The 19,940-nt window shown below is 31.6% G+C and overlaps 1 protein-coding gene and 1 pseudogene across 21 annotated transcripts; one reads left to right on the plus strand and one right to left on the minus strand.

Annotated features, from left to right (window-relative positions):
• Positions 1-1,575: 1,575 nt before the first annotated feature.
• LOC107646106 (SKP1-like protein 11) lies at positions 1,576-12,265 on the minus strand. 10 transcript variants are annotated; one of them, XR_015885873.1, is made up of 7 exons: positions 11,926-12,203; positions 11,461-11,517; positions 11,274-11,339; positions 10,771-10,846; positions 9,888-10,186; positions 8,728-9,028; positions 1,576-1,712 (listed from the first exon to the last, which is right to left on the minus strand). XR_015885873.1 is itself a non-coding variant. In XM_088490082.1 (6 exons), exons 3-6 carry the CDS (start codon positions 11,304-11,306, stop codon positions 8,855-8,857), a joined length of 582 nt encoding a protein of 193 aa, XP_088346208.1. In that variant the 5' UTR covers positions 11,307-11,339; positions 11,461-11,517; positions 11,926-12,188; the 3' UTR covers positions 8,598-8,854. The 10 variants fall into 10 exon arrangements, 7 of the variants coding, with proteins under 7 accessions (XP_088346208.1, XP_088346209.1, XP_088346211.1 ...); XR_015885874.1 differs by having other exon boundaries at positions 10,771-10,851; positions 11,926-12,190; XR_015885872.1 differs by lacking the exon at positions 10,771-10,846 and having other exon boundaries at positions 11,457-11,517; positions 11,926-12,190.
• Positions 12,266-12,347: 82 nt separating this feature from the next.
• On the plus strand, positions 12,348-19,696 carry LOC107646625 (pentatricopeptide repeat-containing protein At5g04780, mitochondrial pseudogene; annotated as a pseudogene). Of its 11 annotated transcripts, none has more exons than XR_015886200.1 (4): positions 12,348-12,683; positions 13,212-13,301; positions 14,560-14,745; positions 14,955-19,104. The product of XR_015886200.1 is annotated as a pentatricopeptide repeat-containing protein At5g04780, mitochondrial pseudogene, transcript variant X11 (transcript). The 11 variants fall into 11 exon arrangements; XR_015886199.1 differs by having other exon boundaries at positions 12,393-12,683; positions 14,893-19,104; XR_015886195.1 differs by lacking the exon at positions 12,348-12,683 and having other exon boundaries at positions 12,943-13,301; positions 14,560-18,113; positions 18,499-18,540; positions 18,676-18,693.
• Positions 19,697-19,940: the final 244 nt, after the last annotated feature.

Below are 19,940 nucleotides of genomic sequence, written 5' to 3' on the forward strand. Positions count from 1 at the left end.
AAACAACTATAGAATATTTTCTTTTTGTTTGACATTATAAAATTTATAGTACTCTCTCATATTTTTATTTTTTTATTGTATTTATTTTATTTATATGATAAATATTTTTTATATTTTTTTATTAGTGTTCTAATTTTACATGTATATAAAAATTATTTAAATTGATGTTTCTTTAGTAATTTTTTATCTAAAAGTGATTTTAAGTAGTATAATCCAAACAACATTTATTTTATTATAATCTATTTTAATATAAAGATTGCAAAATATAAATCACATTAACACAAACTTACTTTTCATCAAAATTAATTTTAAAAATTTAATTTTATACAAACTCCCATTTACAAATTATAATCCAAAGTCCAAACACACACCAAAAAACCCAAAACTGAATGTTGTATGCATAATGTTGCTCTCCTGGAATGCAATATGCTACTCTTTCCCTTTCCTGTTCTTGTTACTTTGTTACACTGTCCCTTTGATTAGTATCTTCCTTGGTTACAACATGAACATGGAATCTAATGCTAAGGGTGATTCTGAGGATCAAATCTCTCAGATTCCAAAGGGAGATATAAACAAGTTCATGATCATCATGCCTTGCATCATTACAATCATAATGATTGTTCTTGAACATTCATCAATCAGAATTAAGTAAGTAATAATTAATTTATTAATTTATCAACTCTGTACATATAAATAAAAAAGAAGATATTACAATGTAACTATCTTTTTTTCACAAAACTAGCATGTGAATACTAAAATATATATAAATATATATTATTTAACTTATTTTTAATATGTATTTATATTTTAATATATATTCTATACAAATAGCTGATTTTTGTATGTACAATTAGCATGATTGATTTTTTTTATTGTCTTTCATTCAATTAAATAGCTTTTTTAAGTTTACTAATAATGAATTTATAAATTTTACAATTCAGAATTTAACTAAAAGATTTTATTAGAAAGACGAGATTAAAAAATATTCTAGATGTGTTTATTTTTTCTATAATTATATATATTATATTTTTTAAAATTAGATTTAATAATAAGTAATAAATTTAATTTCTTTTAATGTTTATTTTATTTTTAACTTATTGATTTAATTTTAATACATTAATAATGTAAATATATTTAGGCAAATATATTAAGTGATGATAATATATAAAAAATAAATTATTATTACTAATCCTGATCCCATCTATATTATTAGTAATTTTGAAATATTAAATTAAAGTAACAAATTAGTTATGGTTGGTGTGATGATAGGAGTGCTGCATTTGCTTGAACAAGTACAAAAGCAAAGAGGAAGTTAGGCAATTGCCCTGTTCCCATCTCTTCCATAAAAAATGTGTGGCTCAATGGTAAAAAAAAATTGAATGTCTAAATAGTAAGTACAACACAATTTATTATTTTTAACTAATATTTTTAATTATTAGTCTAATTTATTTAGTTTAATAATATAATAACATATTTTTAGTCTACATTATCTTTAAATATAGTTGACTAATTATTAATAAAAAATAATAAATTTTGTTAACTATTTAATATTTTTTGGACTAAGAATAATATTACATCTTCTCATGTAAAAAGTAGTACTTGAACTAAAACTATGCATGTTACCCATATAGGTCAACGGATTTAAATTTTAAATTAAAAAAAATAAAACTAAATTAAGTACTAATAAAATGATAACAATAAAAGAGGTTTAACTAAAGTGAATTATAGGGTACAGAGCAAAAACCATACAGATTTAAAGATTTGCTTACTTAAACCACATTTTCTAAAGCCACACTTTTTACTTAAAACCGTAGCTCTTCACAAAAAGCGTCATTTAATGGAAAAAAGTAAATTAGAAGATTTAAGAGAAGAAATAATTAAGTTATCAAAATTAATAGATCAAAAATTAATGATTTTAACTAATGTTAACTGTAATGACACCGAATTCTTAAAATCAATACAAAATGATTTTTCTCAAAATCTTTATTTTACTATAAGTTTTATTGAAGGACTTCAAAAACCTGAAAAAACTTATTTTTCACACGGGATTTTTAAAAAATGTTACCATGGAAATGATTTCCCACATCTTTATCATACTTTTAACCCACAATTAAATTCTATAGTAGATATGCTCGAAGAAATATTAGTATCCATAAAATTTCAAAGAAATAAGGAAAAAGAAAATCCCAAAGAAGAAAAATTCCAAAATATAATCAACATAACAGACTTAAAAGTAAAACCACCATTGAAATTATGAATATTAAAGAAAAATTAGAAGAAGTTACAATGCTTTTTAAACAATTAAAAATGGCTCAAGAAAATAATATTATGGAACATGGTTTTCAAATAGAAGAAGAATTAGTAAATTCTGAAAAAATAGAAAATGAAGAACACATTCTAGATTATTCAAGTGACGAAGAACCAGCAATTCCAATACAAGTAAAAAATGAAGCTGGAACATCTAAGGATAATCAATCTCAATTTAAATGGAAACAGGTTTTGATAATTATGCTTTTAAAAAAGGGTTTACAAATAAAGATTCAAAATATACAAAAATACCATCAAAATATGTTCCTAAAATCCAGGAAATGGAAGGAGAAAGAATGCTCGATTTAGACTGTAAAAAGAACGAAAAAGAAATTTTCGAAAATTGGTTGAATTCCTTTTTATTAGAAGCCTTTACTAATCCAAAACTTAGTGAATTGTCTGGAAGAGATATTTGGAATTACATAGGGTTTCGTACTAAAGGAACTATAAGAGATTATATGACATCAATAGAAAACCAAATAATAGAAGAATTAGCAACAAAAACTACAGCTTATGATAAGATATTATATATAATGATGATTCTATATAAAGAATTTTTTGGAAAAAATATTATAGATCATAGACAAGAAGTTTATAATAAAGAATATCAAGAAGCAAAAAACTAGCTAATATTCAGATATATGATCTATGTAATGTGGAATCTTATATATGTGAATATAGAATACATTATTACAAATTAAAAGAAGAAGACAAAAATCATTATCTTAGTATGTATATAACAAAACTTCCATATCCTGCTAATGAATTTATAATGGGAAGATTTATAAGAGAAATAAATAGAGGAACAATTGAAAATAACTTTGGTAGAGCAACCTCTGCAATAAGAGAGGAAATAAAAGAACGTTGTATGCAAGAAGCAACTCAAAAAAGATTTGCAAATATAATTAGAATTTGCTGTCAAGATAATGAAGAGATACCTCAAAAATATGGTCTTAATAAAAATTTTCAAAGAAAAAGAAAATATCAATTTAGAAAAAGAAAATACTATCCAAACTGGAGAAAAAAGAGATATTTTAGAAAAGAAAATAATAATAAAAATAAAAGACAAAAAAATAACTATTGCCCGAATAAAAAAGAAAATTGTAAATGTTGGTATTGCCAAGAAGAAGGACACTATGCAAATGAATGTCCGAAAAAGAATGATAAAAAGGATCTTACTAAACAAATAGAAATTGCTAAGTCTTGTTTCATAGAACCTTTAGAGGAATCTGATGATAACTTAGATTATATTTTTGAATATGTCTCAGAAATAGACTCAGAGACTGAGTAATAATGCTACATTTATTACTATAAAAATAACAGAAAAGTTTATAAATGCTTTCATAGATTCTGGAGCAACACAATGCTTTGCTAGTTCAAATATAAAACTTGATTGGAAAAAAATTAAAGAAACCATTAAGAGTTAGAATAGCTGACAAATCAATACATAAAATTGACCAAAAAGTAGAAATGGTTGAAATTTTTATTCAAAATTATAGCTTCATTGTTCCATCTATATATATGTTAGATTCTGGAATGGATTTTATCATAGGAAATAATTTTTTAAAACTATATCATCCATTCATTCAAGAATTAACATATATAGTTTTAAAAGCTCCACACGATTCTTCAATAAATCAAAAATCAAAACGTATAAAAATACCGACTACTACTTTAGATAAGATCTTAAAATTTAAAATATTTTCTATATTAGAAACATGTTATTGAAATTTATACTTTCAGATAAATATCCCAAAAAATAATCTTAAAATAAAGATAGAAAAACTTTTGGATGAAATTTGTGCTGAAAATCCTTTAGATATTAAAAATACAAATAACGAATTAGTAAGTATTAAATTAAAAGATCCTACAAAAGAGTTAAATGAATTTGTTTTAGTGTACATTGATGATATACTAATTTTTATAAAACAGGATAGAGAAGATCATCTTCAAAAATTATTAATAGTTTTAGAAAGATGTAAAGAAAAAGGATTAGTTCTTAGCAAAAAAAAAAAGCAAGAATAGCAAAACAAGAAATAGAGTTTCTTGGATTAATTCTATCCACTCAAGGAAAGCTAAAACTTCAGCCAAATGTCCTAGAAAAGGTAAATTTATTTCCTAATAAAATAGAAGATAGAAAACAATTACAAAGATTTTTAGGGTGTATAAATTATATTTTTGATCAAGAATTTTTAAAGAATATAACAGAATACACTAAAAGCTTATTTCCAAAAATAAGTACTAAAAAAGAATGGAAATGGGATGAAAAGGATAGTTTGCAAATTCAAAAGATTAAAGAATTATGTGAAAAACTTCCAGAACTTTATATTCCAGAAGAAAATGACTACTTAATAGTAGAAACAGATGCTTCAGACATAACCTGGTCAGGATGTCTAAAAGCTAAGAAAGCTATAAAAAGTTTGGAACAAGAAAAAGAATCACTAGATTCTAAAAATTCCCCAAAGGAATTACTTTGCAGGTATATTTCAGGGACTTTTACTCCAACAGAACAGAGATATACCACTCATGAAAAGGAAACTCTAGCAGCAATTAAATCTCTTAAGAAATGGAAAATTGATTTACTACCCAGAGAATTTACATTAAGGACAGATTCAAGTTACCTAACAGGTTTCATACGATATAATTTAAAAGTTGATTATAATCATGGACGATTGGTAAGATGGCAATTATTTTTGTTACAATATCCAATAAAAATTGAATATATTAAGGGTGACAAAAATGTTATTGCAGATACATTAACAAGAGAATGGAGTTCGTCTACAACACATTAGATCAAGAAATTCAAAAGTATGAGCAAGAACTCGAAAAATGCAAGCATTGTCAGCAAATAAGGACATAGATCCAATCTCTCAAGAAGGCCATCGAAGCAATGAAATCAACACAATAAGCAAAACCATCAGAGTTCAGCCAGCTAAGCGTGGTGGACAAATCAGGTGAAGAAAAAATTTCAGAAAATAAAACAATTGCTGAAATCATTAAAAAATCCACCCAAGATAAAAAATATTATGTAATTTATAATGGCCCCATGAAAGGAGTATATGATGCCTGGGAAAAAACAGCACCATTCACACATCAATCAAGGATAATTCATAAAGGAGGGTTTCTAACACTGGAAGAGGCAAATGAATCCTTCAAGGAATATGAAGCTCTCCATCCAGAGCAAACCTTAAAAAGAGCAGATAAAGTTCCAGTTCAAACCCAGAGAACAGGGATAGTAAGAAACATTCCTACAAGGGCTGAAATCAAGGAAAAGAAAAGGGTCTGTAGATCAAATCTCAGAGAAACCCTTAACATAGTCCTGAATTGGACTGAAGAAAAAATGGCAATTTTGGGATATTATCCTATTGCCAAAGAACAGCTAACAAAGCTGGTTATATTCCCAGATGCTTCCCCATCTGACACTTATCAGTTTTTCCAATATGGATTAATTGATACAATTTTAATTTTCAATGATCTAAAAATTATTAGTGAGTTTCCTGCAGGATTCATTGATGCAGTAAAGAGATTTAAAAATATGATTGACAATGTAAATCCAAGGGATATATCCCTAAAATTTACAAACAGTCAACCTATTTTTAATGAAGAAGAAGAATGCTTGGTTCCAGCACACCAAGTAATATTCATGTCCGTCTTCCCAGGAAATTTTCAACCAATTGATCAGATTCAAGATTTAACAATTTACAGCCATGAAGGAAGGTTAGCCAGCACATTAGCAAGGGTCTTTGAAAGAACTCAAAAAATAACGAAGGAATCTCACACAAGGATTAATTATAAAAGTAGAAATACTCTGCTTGTGTCCAGTAAAAGAAATGAAATTGAAGAAAGAGAGATGAGACTCTTGGTGGAATTTGAATCAGCATTCTACAACTTATCTGGACTTTTAGAAAAGCTCCCCGAAGAGATAAAGAGGAATCTCTGCTATTTGATAAAAGACAGAGAATACCACAAGTGCCAGCTATGTGCCTCAGAGATATCTGAAGAAAGCAATAATGAAACGGAATCAACTCACATGATGAAGGAAGGAGACAATGCATCAGAGGGTCACATGATAAAAGAGGTGGACAGTGCATCTGAAGCATCTCTCAACATTGTTGCATAGTGACGTAAGCACTTAGGTCATAGAGTACCAACAATGTAGCTGGTGCAAAAGAACAAACAATGACGTAAGCAATAATGACGTCATAAGAAGGGTAAAGATGGGAATTGTCCATCAAACCCAACTATTATAAATAGGTTGCTTAGGCAATTGTAGAAGCATCAGACAATAGAAAGCAGGAGGCTAAGAGTACTCATATGATAGGAGGAAGCTGCCAAGGCGATTCTATAGTCTGAGGAAGAATTCCCTTAGGGAAAAATAATTCTAAACTCCCCTCTGGAGTTAGCATCTACAATCTCCTCTCTGGAGATAAAAACACCTTATGTAAAATATACTAAATAAATGAAGTTTTTCTCCAGAAAGGTACATCTTCATCTTAATCTTTAAATTATGAATTATTTAGAATGTTTAGAATTAACAGAAGAATCTGATTATTATAGATTAACTGCTTTATTAGATAATGAAAAACAGGCTGTTCTAAAAACAGAATTAAATCTCAAATCAAATGAAAACTTTAATAAACAAAATCTCTTAAAAGAAGTTTTTAATAGAAAAAATATAATATACTATGGAAAAATTCAACTTGAAGCCCCTATAAAGATAAAATCCGCCAATGGAGAACTTGAAATAGCTTTGATAAATGATGAAGAATTGAGTAAACAGATTGAGAAAATTAAGGATCAACAAAAAAGATCTAAAATTGGATGGATTCATATTAGTACTATACAAGTCTTAATCAAATCTACATATATGAAAGGAATTAATTCACCAATAAGCTTAGCAATCTGTGACAAAAGAATTACTGATGATCCAATAGATCAAATAATTGAAATTGTTCATGGAAACTTGGCAAACGTAAATGTTAAATTCAATGCTCATCTTGGATATGCTATACCTTTATCAACTGAAAATCTTGGAAGATCTATAAGTTTAGCTTATAAATTTCACAGAAAGAATCTAATGGAACAAGACGATGAACCATTTTCAATTACATATACAATAAATTATGCTTTAACAAATAGCCATCATAGTATAATATTTAAAAACAGAGAAAGAATTTATGTCGATGAATTATTTCAGAAAATTGTAAAAACAGAAATACCAAAATATAAAGCTATTGAAAACCCAATTCTATTATTAAAAGAACCATAAGGAAAATTAGTTTCATCGAATTTCCAAATAAGAGAATCTAAAATTAATAGTCCTTTAAGTTTATCTAAGTTAAAAATTAAAGAAGAAAATTCTGAAATAAAAGAATTAACAAAAAAGGTCGAAAAGTTAAATGAAACCCTAAACACTAAATTATGACAATAAATAAAGAAGAAATATATGTAACTTATCAAGACAAGAAACAAGAATTCTTTGAAAGAGAAAATCGTTTAAATTATTTACAGTTTTCTGGAATAAATCAAAGGGCATTTGAAGCTCTAAAAATAATTTATGACAAGTTGAAAAGAGAAGTTAAAGAGCTAGAGAAATTAATAGAATCTCTGGAAAATAGTGATGAATCGATGATAGAGTTTGCAGAAATTCTAAAATAAATAATGAAGCATAAAAAAATTGAAAAACCAGAAAATAAAATAAAAAGAAAAAGGGCGGAAAAATTAAAAAGTAAAATAAAGGAATATAAAAGGGAATTAAATAATCTTCAGATCGAAATTGATGACCTTATAATAAAAATGATAGAAATAAGAATAAATATAAACAAGTTGGAATTAAACTTAAAAAATTTATAAATGCCTGGAAAACCATATTATGACTTAAAAGAATTAAAACTGTTGAAAGAAAAAATGGAGAATGAAGTTGAAAAATTAAAAAGATATTTAGAAACAACAGAAAGTGTAGAAATAAAAGAAGTTCTTGAAGATTTGAGAAATTATATTAAAGAAAAAGACAAACAGATAAAAGATTTTATATACAATAATCCATGCAAAAAAAAATATTATAAACTAAAACAAGATTGAAAAAACTATAAAAATAAGAATCAAGGACTAATAATAAATAATCACACAAGAGAAATAATAGAAATGGTCAATACTTTAGATTATAAATTTACACCACCAATTGAATCTATACAAATTATAATCTTATTTGAAGTAAAATATGAAGAATTAATTTCGAAAAAGAAAGAAAAGTCAAATGTTAAAAATTGGTATCAGAGCCAAGTTAACGATTAAGGGTAACACTTTCTCTTTAAGTAACACTTTTAGTGACACGCTTTTAAATCAATAAACAACCAAATAAAAACAAAAATCTGTAAATCTGTACCAAACTACATCTGTACACTAGATGGACCCTTTAACTAAATATACAATTGAAAAGAAAATGGTACGATATCAAAAGAGCCAAAACACTTTCTTACATCCCCATGTTGAATACTAGGTGTTGATCATCATATAGAATAAAATTAAAGAGTAGACAAGATTTGTTCTAATAAAAATGTGGGTACTCCTTGCGATTTTGTTCTTCCTCTTCAGGAGTGAAGCCATGATCTTTGATGTTGAAGATTCTGCGTATCTCATCTATTTTCTTTCCCTTTATCATATTTTTTATAGTTCCGTATATCAGATCCAAGAGATTTCTAATCTCAAGATAATTTGCTGCCTAAATTTACAATAAAGAAATCAATACAAATATACCAAAATTAATTTACAATGGGTACTAATTAATGCTATTTTATGTTTGTTCTACAAATGCTGCCAATAAATCTAAGAGGGTAATGTGATCAACATTAACATTAACAATAAAGGAAAGAGCAAAATATAGTAGAAGACTAGAACTCTAGAAGTATATACTATTATATATAAGAAACTTTTTTAAAAGTTAGTATATGATGAAAACCAATCAATTAAAAAATTTTTTATTTTAAATTCTAAATTTTAAATTCTAAATTCTAATAAAAATTAATTAAAAATATAATATTACTATTAAAAAATTTGGTAATATCAAATAATAAAAAATTAATCTCTATACTTATTAAAAAATCTAAAAGTTTTAAAAATTAACTACGAACATAAGATGTGAAATTTTTTTTTTCTTAAATTCTAACCAAAAACGCTAAATTCTAAAAAATTGAGATTTATTTTAAAATTACTACTAACTAAAAATTAATTTTTTACCCTAATTCTAAATACCACAATCCACTCACATTACACACTCACCCATACAACAATAAAAGGCTATATTCAACACTTGACACATTTATCAAAGTTTGAACCCAGAAAGCGGTTTTGTTCAGAAAGACCAAAAGCTGTGGGAAAAAGAATATTTTTTCTTTTTTGTTTTTAATTAATTTTCAGTGGAAAGACAAAAAAAAATGGCGATTATAAAAATTGAAGAGAGATCAAAAGCAGTTTTTATTTTTTTTTCAGTCATCTTCGTCAATATATCATAGTATATCTATATTCATAACATGCATGTGCAGTAGTGTATGAGAAAAAAAGAGAATAAGAGGATTAATCACCATCAACAAATCATAAAGGCCGTTAGAATCAACATTGAGAAATTGAGCATCCCAAGCCTCAAGATCTTCTTGGTTGTCGTTGTGGTGGTGAGTGTGATGTGTACAATAATCGATGACCTTCTTGAGAGTCTTGGAGTCAACGCAATCCAATGGAATCTTGCTCTCTTCATGGTTGTACGACCCATCTTCGATCATGTTGTTTATGATCACCGAATGTTGCACCATCACTTGTTCTTCCACACTGAAAATCTCCTTTTCCGAACTGCATAGCATGATCTTCTTCACCGGCGAACCCATCACTAACAATAATAATAATGTATTGCTTCAACTATTTGATTAATCAGAAAACCAAAAATGTTTGGAGTTCAAAGACTATGTGTATAGTGTATACACTGACTCGTGAGTTTGTGTTGTATTTATATGATGTAGATAACAGCCACGACTCTCTTATTTTTTGGTTTATATCTCTTATTTACAAATTATAAATATAATAATTTCGGGTATTATCTTATCTTATCTTATTCAAGAGATATAATCTTTGAAGATCTTTATAAATCTTTTACTACTATGAAATCTTTGCGGCCAAAGTAACCGATTCTGTTAATTTGTTATATTTTTAAATTTAAAAGTACCACTTTTTTTTTTAAAAGAAAAATATAGTGTTTTCTGAAAATTGGACCGATCTAGTCACTAGTTTACTGGTTTAATCAGTCTAACTATGGTTCAACAGAAAAAAATTGTTCCATAATAAAATAAAATAACAATAAGAATAAAATAAATAAATAACAATAAGAATCTGTTTAAAATTCTATTTCTTTTGAAAAAAATAAAATAAAATGAAAAATTAATATTCTGAAATTGAAATTTAGACTCATGTACTTACAGGCTAATAAGAAATATTCTGGTTCCTGCCTAACAAGTGCTCCACCAACAGGTTTTATGCACCATGCACTAAGCCACTTTTCTTTAATTGACATAATTTCAATTAGTAAATCAAGAATTAGAATGCAGAAAAATAGGGCTAATGTCACATATGATGTACACTTAAAAGAATAATTCAATATAGCTCCTCTATCATCTTAAACCAGAGTTAGTTGGTGGTATACAGTTACCAAAGTTCTTAAACACACCAACGCAAGATGTACTTCAAAATTAAGCAATTTCAAGTGGAAAAACAATTTTTATGAAGAGATAATTCAAGCTTACATTAATTATTGTATATATCTAACTATGAAATTTTCTGTTTGTCATTTATATATTTACAGTCTGTATATGAAATCAACAAAGAGGTCAGCATCCAATTCATTATAAATCAATCCATTATTTCTGGAAAAAAAAATACAGTAATAATTTTCAATATAAGTTGTAAATTATAATTCCTCTTACATGGTAGACAGAGAGATGGTCCAACTGGGTCATAGTTAATCATCAAAGCAGCTTTTAAAGAATAGCCTAGAAGATGCAAGAGCCATATAAATTACTTAGTGAATAATCTGTATTATGAATCAATTATTTGATTTATTTCAATATAATAAAATAGAATAACAGCTTTAAACAATTTAAACTCACTCACGGTTGGAAGAAGGCCACTTATCCATTGTTTGATGCACAAAAGCTCCATCCGTTTTCCCTGGCAAGGAATATACACCAACATATCAACACATTTACGTTTAAATTTCATTGCAATTTATACGTGATAAAAACACATATCAAAATCATAGTTGATGATGATATGCAGAATATTGTAATTATATTAAAACAGGATAGAGAATCGTTTATAGTTTCTATTGTTTATTGGAAATTTCGCTATTAATCGTTTATGATTTCAACAAAAACACAAAGCAGCAGCAGCACAGCGGAGCCACAAAACACATAACAGCACACCAGAACCCACAGCAGCAAGCCAAAGCCAGAGCAAATCAATGATTTCAACAAAAACACAAAACCCTATAATCATTCAATGATTTGTTGATTTCAGAACAGAGAGTCAGAGAATAAAACGAAAAATGAAGAACAAGTGCACACCAAAGCCACTGACCTTTGAGAGGGCGACGAGACGACGACGACGGTGACAGGACGACCGCGAGCAGGACGAATCCGATGGAGGATGGGCCGAGCGAGGAAGAAGACAGCGAACAAGGGGTTTGACTTGGATAACGCCGACAGTACGAAGAAAGACTCCTCGGACAGCCACGAACGTCGGCAGTGGATCACCGCATTCGGCGGTGGTGAAGGCTAGCTAGGGTTTTTCCATTTTGTTTTCTTTGAGTGAAGGAATGAATGAAAGTAACGAAGACCAGCAACGCGTTCTTCTTCTTCTTCCCCCCTTTCTCTCTCTCTCTCGAAACTACGTCGCATTAGGAAAACCGGCCGGTTTAACGGTTTTCCTCCGGTTCTGTCATGAGCGGTTTTTAATAATGAACCGAATCACTTATACTACCGGTTCCCATCTTAAATGACACCGTTTTGATATTTAATTAAAAAAAAAAAAAGGAAAAGGGTTCTGCCGTTCTGAGTTTCAGTCTTTCACTCTCCTCTCCCTCACGCAGCTCTTCCAAGTTCCAAAGGTCTTCCATCGCGCCGCTGTTCGTCTCACCCTAGCCGCCCGTCGCGCCGCCCTCCTGTCTCACCTGGTCGTTCGCTAATCCTCTTGGTTCGTCGTGCTCGAAGATCCCCCCTTAGTTCGCCAACGCGAGCATCTCCAGGTCCTGCTCCGCAGCTCTTGCCCGTCGTCCGTCCGTCGTGTGCCTTGGCAGCTCGCCAGTGTTCTTCGCCAGCTCGCCGTCGTCGTCACCAGCTCTTAGTTTTTATAATTTTGGTTTTTCTATATATTTTTTTGAGTATATACTATAGTTCTAAAAACCAGATCAGACCGATTAGTCGGACCGTGAACCGATGGTATTACCCCATTCGGTCTTCCAAAAGAAACCGTCAATGAAAAAACCATGCTAAAACTGTTGACCTGGATGGTTCTCGGTCGGTTGAACCGAACCGATACCCATCTTAAATGACACCGTTTTGATATTTAATTAAAAAAAAAAGGGAAAGGGTTTGCCGTTCTGAGTTCAGTCTTTCACTCTCCTCTCCCTCACGCAGCTCTTCCAAGTTCCAAAGGTCTTCCATCGCGCCGCCGTTCGTCTCACCCTAGCCGCCCGTCGCGCCGCCCTCCTGTCTCACCCGGTCATTCGCTAATCCTCTTGGTTCGTCGTGCTCGAAGATCCTCCCTTAGTTCGCCAACGTGAGCATCTCCAGGTCCTGCTCCGCAGCTCTTGCCCGTCGTCCGTCCGTCGTGTGCGTTGGCAGCTTGCCAGTGTTCGTCGCCAGCTCCCCATCGTCCGTCGCCAGCTCGCCAGTGTTTATCGCCAGCTTCCCGACGTCCGGCGCTCTCCCTCAAACCTACTACCCACTCCGGAGGTAATGCCTCGAATGCTCAGTCAGTGGCTCAGTTCTCAGTGTTTGTTCTTGGTTGATTGGCTTTGCTGAGTTTGCTCCCTGATGATATTTTATTCGATAACTCTGTTACTGTCTTGATGCTTGATGATAATTTGATAACTTTGTTACTGATTCACTTCTCAATCTTGATTTTTTTTTTCTTTCGTTGTTAAATTTTCTTGATGATCAATTTTGTCCTCGTTCAGACATTCAGTGCTTTTTTCTGTTCTTAATCATTGTGCTGAGTTTGTTAAAATTGGGAAACTTTGTTAATTGTTGTACTTGCCTTGTTAAAAACTTAAAATTATGTTAAAAACTTTGTTAATCTATGTTAAATCTTGTCAGTTTTTGTCAAAGTTGTTAATTGTTGTGCTAACATAAATTGGCCAGTTTTGAAGTTAATTCAATAAAGAAAAGCATAAATTGAATTAGTTAGTTAATTCAATGAATTTTTCTTTCAATCATGGATGATAGGGTCAACCAAAAAACACTCATTTGTGCATCTTTTGATTCTTCTGTATAAGTTTTTGCGGATTTTTTATGATTGATGAGAAATTTTCACGTTGACATTTTATATTTGGATATTTTCTTTTGTTATTTGACTTTTGAGTTTGTACTTTGATAACATCATAAGACATTGGTTGTTATAATACTTTAAATTTGAATGATATTTTAAGATTTATGTTAGACTATAATTATATTTTAATGTATTTATTTATATTCTATTTATTATTTTATTATAAAATAGTTATACCAGTTGAATTACGGCTGAACTAATAAACCGATAAATTAATAACAAAAACGGTTCAATTTTGAGAACCTTGGTATATACCCAAATAAGTCCCTAAAGAATTTTGTGTTGGATTTTGTTGTCTCTAAAATTTTTTTATTGCATTGAGATCTCTTAACTTTAGAAAAGTAAAATACATAAGTCTCATCTTAATTTTTATTTGGACAAATAAATTCTTAAAAGAATATTGAAAGAACCTATATATCTTACTTTTATAAACTTCAAGAACCTCACTTCAACGTAACGACCTAAAACTTTTTAGGATCTATTTGGGTAAATGCTCTTTTTTTCCCCCTCTCCATAGTCCATAGAAACGAAGCGTCCCCTCCCTCCCGGCCTGAGCAGTCACACTCACTCAGTCTGAGGCTGAGTCTCCCTTCCCTCCTTGCAGCCGCCCATCTCTCAACCTTTAGCTTCCTTTTTTTCCTGACTTTTGCTTCTCTTTAACAGTGACGCCCGTCTGCCAGTGTTTTGCTGCCCTGAACTGCATCAACATAATTAGCATGCCCATTGTTGCGTGTTCTGCTACTTTGCCGATACCCTTGAACTTGGTGGTGCTCTTCAATCTGGAAAACAAAATAAAAAATAAAAATAAAGTGGCCAGGCCGCACCTCAAGTTTTCATCTTTGCTTTCCTGTAAGCCAATTTACCCAATATTTGATATTGAAGTTCGTGTTTGGCATTCATTCATACTGTTTTATCTGAAAGTGATTCGTTTTCTGACCCAACCCAACATTTGATTTTTCTTTTTGTTAAAACCATATCAATTCTATTAATACACAGGGTTGAGGATTGGAATTGTGGTTTTTGTGTGCATCTTGATGAATGTGATTGTGTTGGTGTAGGATAAGGAAGAAGAAGAATTATAATTCAGAAGAGGAATTTGAGAAGAAAATAGTTCATTTCATCACTTTTCGTGAAATTGTAACGCTAGTGTTTACTCTTATTTATACTATGTTTACTTAGAGGTAATCTTATTGTTGTAACTAGGCCTTGCCCAATTATACTAATTACACCATCACCATTTTGGTTAGTTAGACACCAACAACTACCTTGTAGGTTTACAACATTCATGGAACAGTGTTACTATGGTGTCAATGAACAGAACCCGTCTAAGGCTTTGGTATATTAAATTTTTGCCTCACTCAATTTTCCAACGCTTGTACCTCCCGTTCAAGAACCCAACCATTCAAACCTTTGTTTCACAAGCCGCTGTAGATTTAACATCTCAATACTCCACACAACCCTCAATATCCTACTCCAACCTGTTGTCTCAATGTGTTGCCACTAAGTCCCTCCATTTAGGCATGGTGGTCCATGCCCATATGATCAAATTTGGGTTTTCCAACAACCAAAGCCTAAAGAACCACCTTGTGACAATGTATTCCAAGTGTCACCATTTTGGGGTTGCCCGTAAGTTGGTTGATCAAAGTGCTGAACCAGATTTGGTTTCTTGGTCTGCTTTAATATCTGGGTTTGTGCAGAATGGGCTTGTTAATGAAGCTCTTTCAGCCTTGAGTGACATGTGCATGTTGGGTGTTAAGTGCAATGAGTTCACATTCCCTAGCGTCCTTAAGGCATGCTCCATCAAGAAGGACTTGAACATGGGCAAGAAGGTTCATGGGATGACTGTGGTGACAGGTTTTGATTCTGATGGCTTTGTTGCTAATGCTTTGGTTGTTATGTATGCCAAGTGTGGGCAGCTAGGTGAGTCTAGGAGATTATTTGGCACAATAGAGGAAAGAAATGTTGTTTTGTGGAATGCCTTGTTCTCCTGTTATATGCAGAGTGATTTCTATGTCGAAGCAGTGGATTTGTTCAGGGACATGGTTCAGAGAGGAGTGAGGCCTAATGAATTTAGCCTTTCGATCATATTGAATGCCTGTGCTGGACTGCGGGATGGTGGTCTAGGAAGGATGCTTCATGGGATTTTGCTGAAGTTGGGACACGATTCAGATCAATTTTCCAAAAATGCATTAGTTGACATGTATGCAAAAGCTGGGGAGAGTAAAGATGCTGTTGCTGTTTTTCGAGAAATTAAGCACCCTGATATTGTGTCTTGGAATGCAGTTATTGCTGGTTGTGTTCTTCATGAGTGTAATGATTTAGCTTTGATGCTTTTGGATGAGATGAAAAGCTCTGGAACTTGTCCTAATTTGTTTACCTTCTCGAGTGCTCTAAAGTGCTGTGCTGCAATGGGGTTGAAGGATTTGGGCAGGCAGTTACATTCTAGTTTGTTAAAGATAGATACTAATTCAGATTTATTTTCTGCAGTTGGGCTAATAGACATGTATTCAAAATGTGAAATGATGGATGATGCTAGAAGAGCTTTTGAACTGATGCCAAAGAAGGATATCATTGCATGGAATGCTTTGATTTCTGGTTACTCACTTTGTGGTGATGACTTAGAAGCAGTCTCCCTTTTTGCTAAATTGCATCATGAGGATACAGATTTCAACCAAACTACTTTATCAACTGTTCTCAAATCCGTTGCCAGCTTGATGGCAATTAAGATGTGCAAGCAACTTCATGCACTTTCCATCAAATATGGAATTTATTCTGATTTCTATGTAATAAACAGCCTACTAGATGGATACGGAAAGTGTAACTACATAGGTGAAGCTTCAAAAATATTTGAAGAACGAACTTGGGAAGATTTGGTGGCTTACACATCAATGATAACAGCATATTCTCAATATGGGGATGGAGAGGAGGCTTTGAAGCTATATCTGCAAATGCAACATGCAGATATCAAGCCAGATGCATTTGTCTGCAGTTCTCTTTTAAATGCTTGTTCAAATCTGTCTGCGTATGAACAAGGGAAACAATTACATGTCCATACCATCAAGTTTGGATTTATGTCTGATATTTTTGCAAGCAATTCCCTGGTTAATATGTATGCAAAATGTGGAAGCATAGAGGATGCTGGTCGCGCCTTTTCTGAGATACCAAAGAGAGGAATAGTCTCATGGTCTGCAATGATTGGGGGGTTGGCTCAACATGGCCAAGGTAAACAGGCTCTTCAGTTGTTCAGTCAAATGCTTGAAGATGGTGTGCCGCCCAATCATATTACTTTAGTAAGTGTTCTTTATGCATGTAATCATTGTGGGTTGGTAAATGAGGGAAAGCAGTATTTTGAAACAATGGAAGAAAAATTTGGTATTAAACCTACACAAGAGCATTATGCTTGTATGATTGATCTACTTGGACGATCAGGGAAATTGAATGAAGCAATGGAACTCGTAAATTCCATTTCATTTGAAGCTGATGCCTCAGTTTGGGGGGCGCTTCTTGGAGCAGCAAGAATCCATAAAAACGTAGAAGTTGGTCAGAAAGCTGCAGAGATGCTTTTTGGTCTTGAGCCAGAGAAATCCGGTACCCATGTTCTCCTTGCAAATATATATGCATCAGCAGGAATGTGGGAAAATGTTGCAAAGGTTAGAAAACTTATGAAGGAGAGCAATGTAAAGAAGGAGCCTGGAATGAGTTGGCTTGAGGTCAAAGACAAGGTATATACGTTCATTGTTGGAGACAGAAGTCATTCTAGAAGTGATGAAATATATGAAAAACTAGATGAATTGAGTGATCTTCTAAGTAAAGTTGGATATAGGCCCATCATAGACATCGATTTACATAACGTGAACCAAAGTGAAAAGGAGAAGCTATTATATCACCATAGTGAGAAACTTGCTGTAGCCTTTGGTTTAATTGCTACATCACCTGGAGCCCCGATAAGGGTGAAGAAGAATCTACGAGTTTGTGTTGATTGCCACACCTTTTTCAAATTTGTATGCAAAATTGTGTCGCGGGAAATTATTGTCAGAGATATTAATAGATTCCACCATTTTAAAGATGGATCATGTTCTTGTGGTGATTATTGGTAATATCACTAAAACGACTCATTCTTCCATTGTCACAAGATTCACGGATTCTTTACATACGCTTCTGCTATTGTTTTATAACCAAGATAGATGCGCCAATTGAAACAGCAGAGATGATATAAGGTATCTTATTCTCATCATATCCTTCTTAATTTTAGGATTAGTGTTTTCCATAGTTTTAGCTAATCACCTACTGTAATGCCTCTATGAAGAGGAGGAATCCCTGTATATTTGTAGCAAATCGATCATATTTTTCATTATTCCATCTCATATTGATTAATGACTTGACTTTCATCCTTGTTTCTGTTGTTCACATGGAAGCAACTTAGACATTTTTTTTTTCTTTTTTTATTTCTGCTAAATTGATTCTCTATGTTATTCAAATTACTTAATTTTCAGTGTTCAATGAACTTGACACCATTTTGCAGCTTGAATTTTTGAGCGTGTTCGGTTGCCTTGCTAGAATTGCTTTGCTGGTCTTAATAGTTCATTATTTGCTTATGGACAGGTTTCCCTCCATTAACATTCTTCTCCCTTGTTTTCTGTTCTGGTTCGTTTTTTTGCCCGCTATAGTTATGATTTTGTTTTGCATTAAACTTATTAGACATATCATAGGAAGACCTGTACATTATACAATATGGCATCCTGCTGCCCAAGTGAAACCTCATGCATTTTACCATCATAGAGAGAAGACCCACCTGACAAGACCAAAGGGCCAATTTTTATCTAGGAGCTGCATCAAAAACCAAATGTCGATGTGGTCATGACTCATGAAAAGGGGCTGCGTTGGTGCAAAGGCTGGCTATGGGTTCACACATCAAGGAATTGTGGCAGTGAGAAGTGGCTATGATGGAGGTGAGATTGAAGGAGGTGGAGGCCAGAAAGCCACTGGCAAAATGCTCTCATGATGAGGATATGTGAGCATTGGCCTGTTTTTCCGTTTTGGGGGGTTATTTTACTAATTATAATGTTGGATATGAGACGATCAAAATTTCAAAAACAGTTGTGGGCCATGATGAATGTCTACAAGGATTGTTGGTTTCTTTTTTTATTTTGTTCCTTAAAAAAGTATACTTATGATAAAATGAAAACACAAGTAATTCCTCATCTGTCTTAGTTGGAACTCTATTCTGAAAATATAGCATTGGTTTATTCAGGAAAAATGGCTTCTTTCTTCGGTTGCTAGTGGCTTGTCGTATTTCATTTGGAGTTACCGAGTTAGAGAGATCAGGAAGGGGGAACCCAAAATCTTACTTTTGAAATATTTAGAATGTGTTTTAGTGAGGATTCAAGTAGGAGGGAGAAATGCTAACTGATTGTGGTGTTGTCAAACATATGTTTTCAGGTTGGATATGCTACGCAGAGAAGCTTGGGTCGTTTCTTTTACCAAATATTTCAGAATGATTCCTCCAGTTATGAGACCTGGATTTATGATCCGAGATGTAGACTTCAGATGAGTGACATAAATAGAATAGAAGAGCAATGGGGAAGCCTACATTGAATACAAAAAATCATCTAATATGCAAAGTTAATTTGGAAAACAAAAAGCAAAATTTACAGATATATCTTAGACCATCTCCAATAAGGAACTTATTTCAGTTCCTATTTATGGCCTGTCATAAAAAATAACTTTACATCACCTTTTACGTCATAAACAGTAAATAAGAATTCAAAAAAACTTTCTCTTCTCCATTAGGAGGAACTAATTTTAGTCTCTGTTATGGTCCTACTTAATTAATTAATTAAAATATTTAAAATTAATGTAATTATTTGTTTTCAAAAATATTATTTAAATTTATAAATTTAAAAATAATTCACTATTAAAAGATATTAATATTAAAAAAATTCATATATAACAATGATATACAATATATAATTTGGAATTATACTAATTTGTAAAATTACTTAATACAAAGAAAAACATAACTAAGGTCTATAATTGATGACAAG

Source organism: Arachis ipaensis, chromosome B6 (genome assembly GCF_059453495.1).
Source record: "Arachis ipaensis isolate K30076 ecotype BB chromosome B6, ASM5945349v1, whole genome shotgun sequence".
Taxonomy (NCBI): domain Eukaryota; kingdom Viridiplantae; phylum Streptophyta; class Magnoliopsida; order Fabales; family Fabaceae; genus Arachis; species Arachis ipaensis.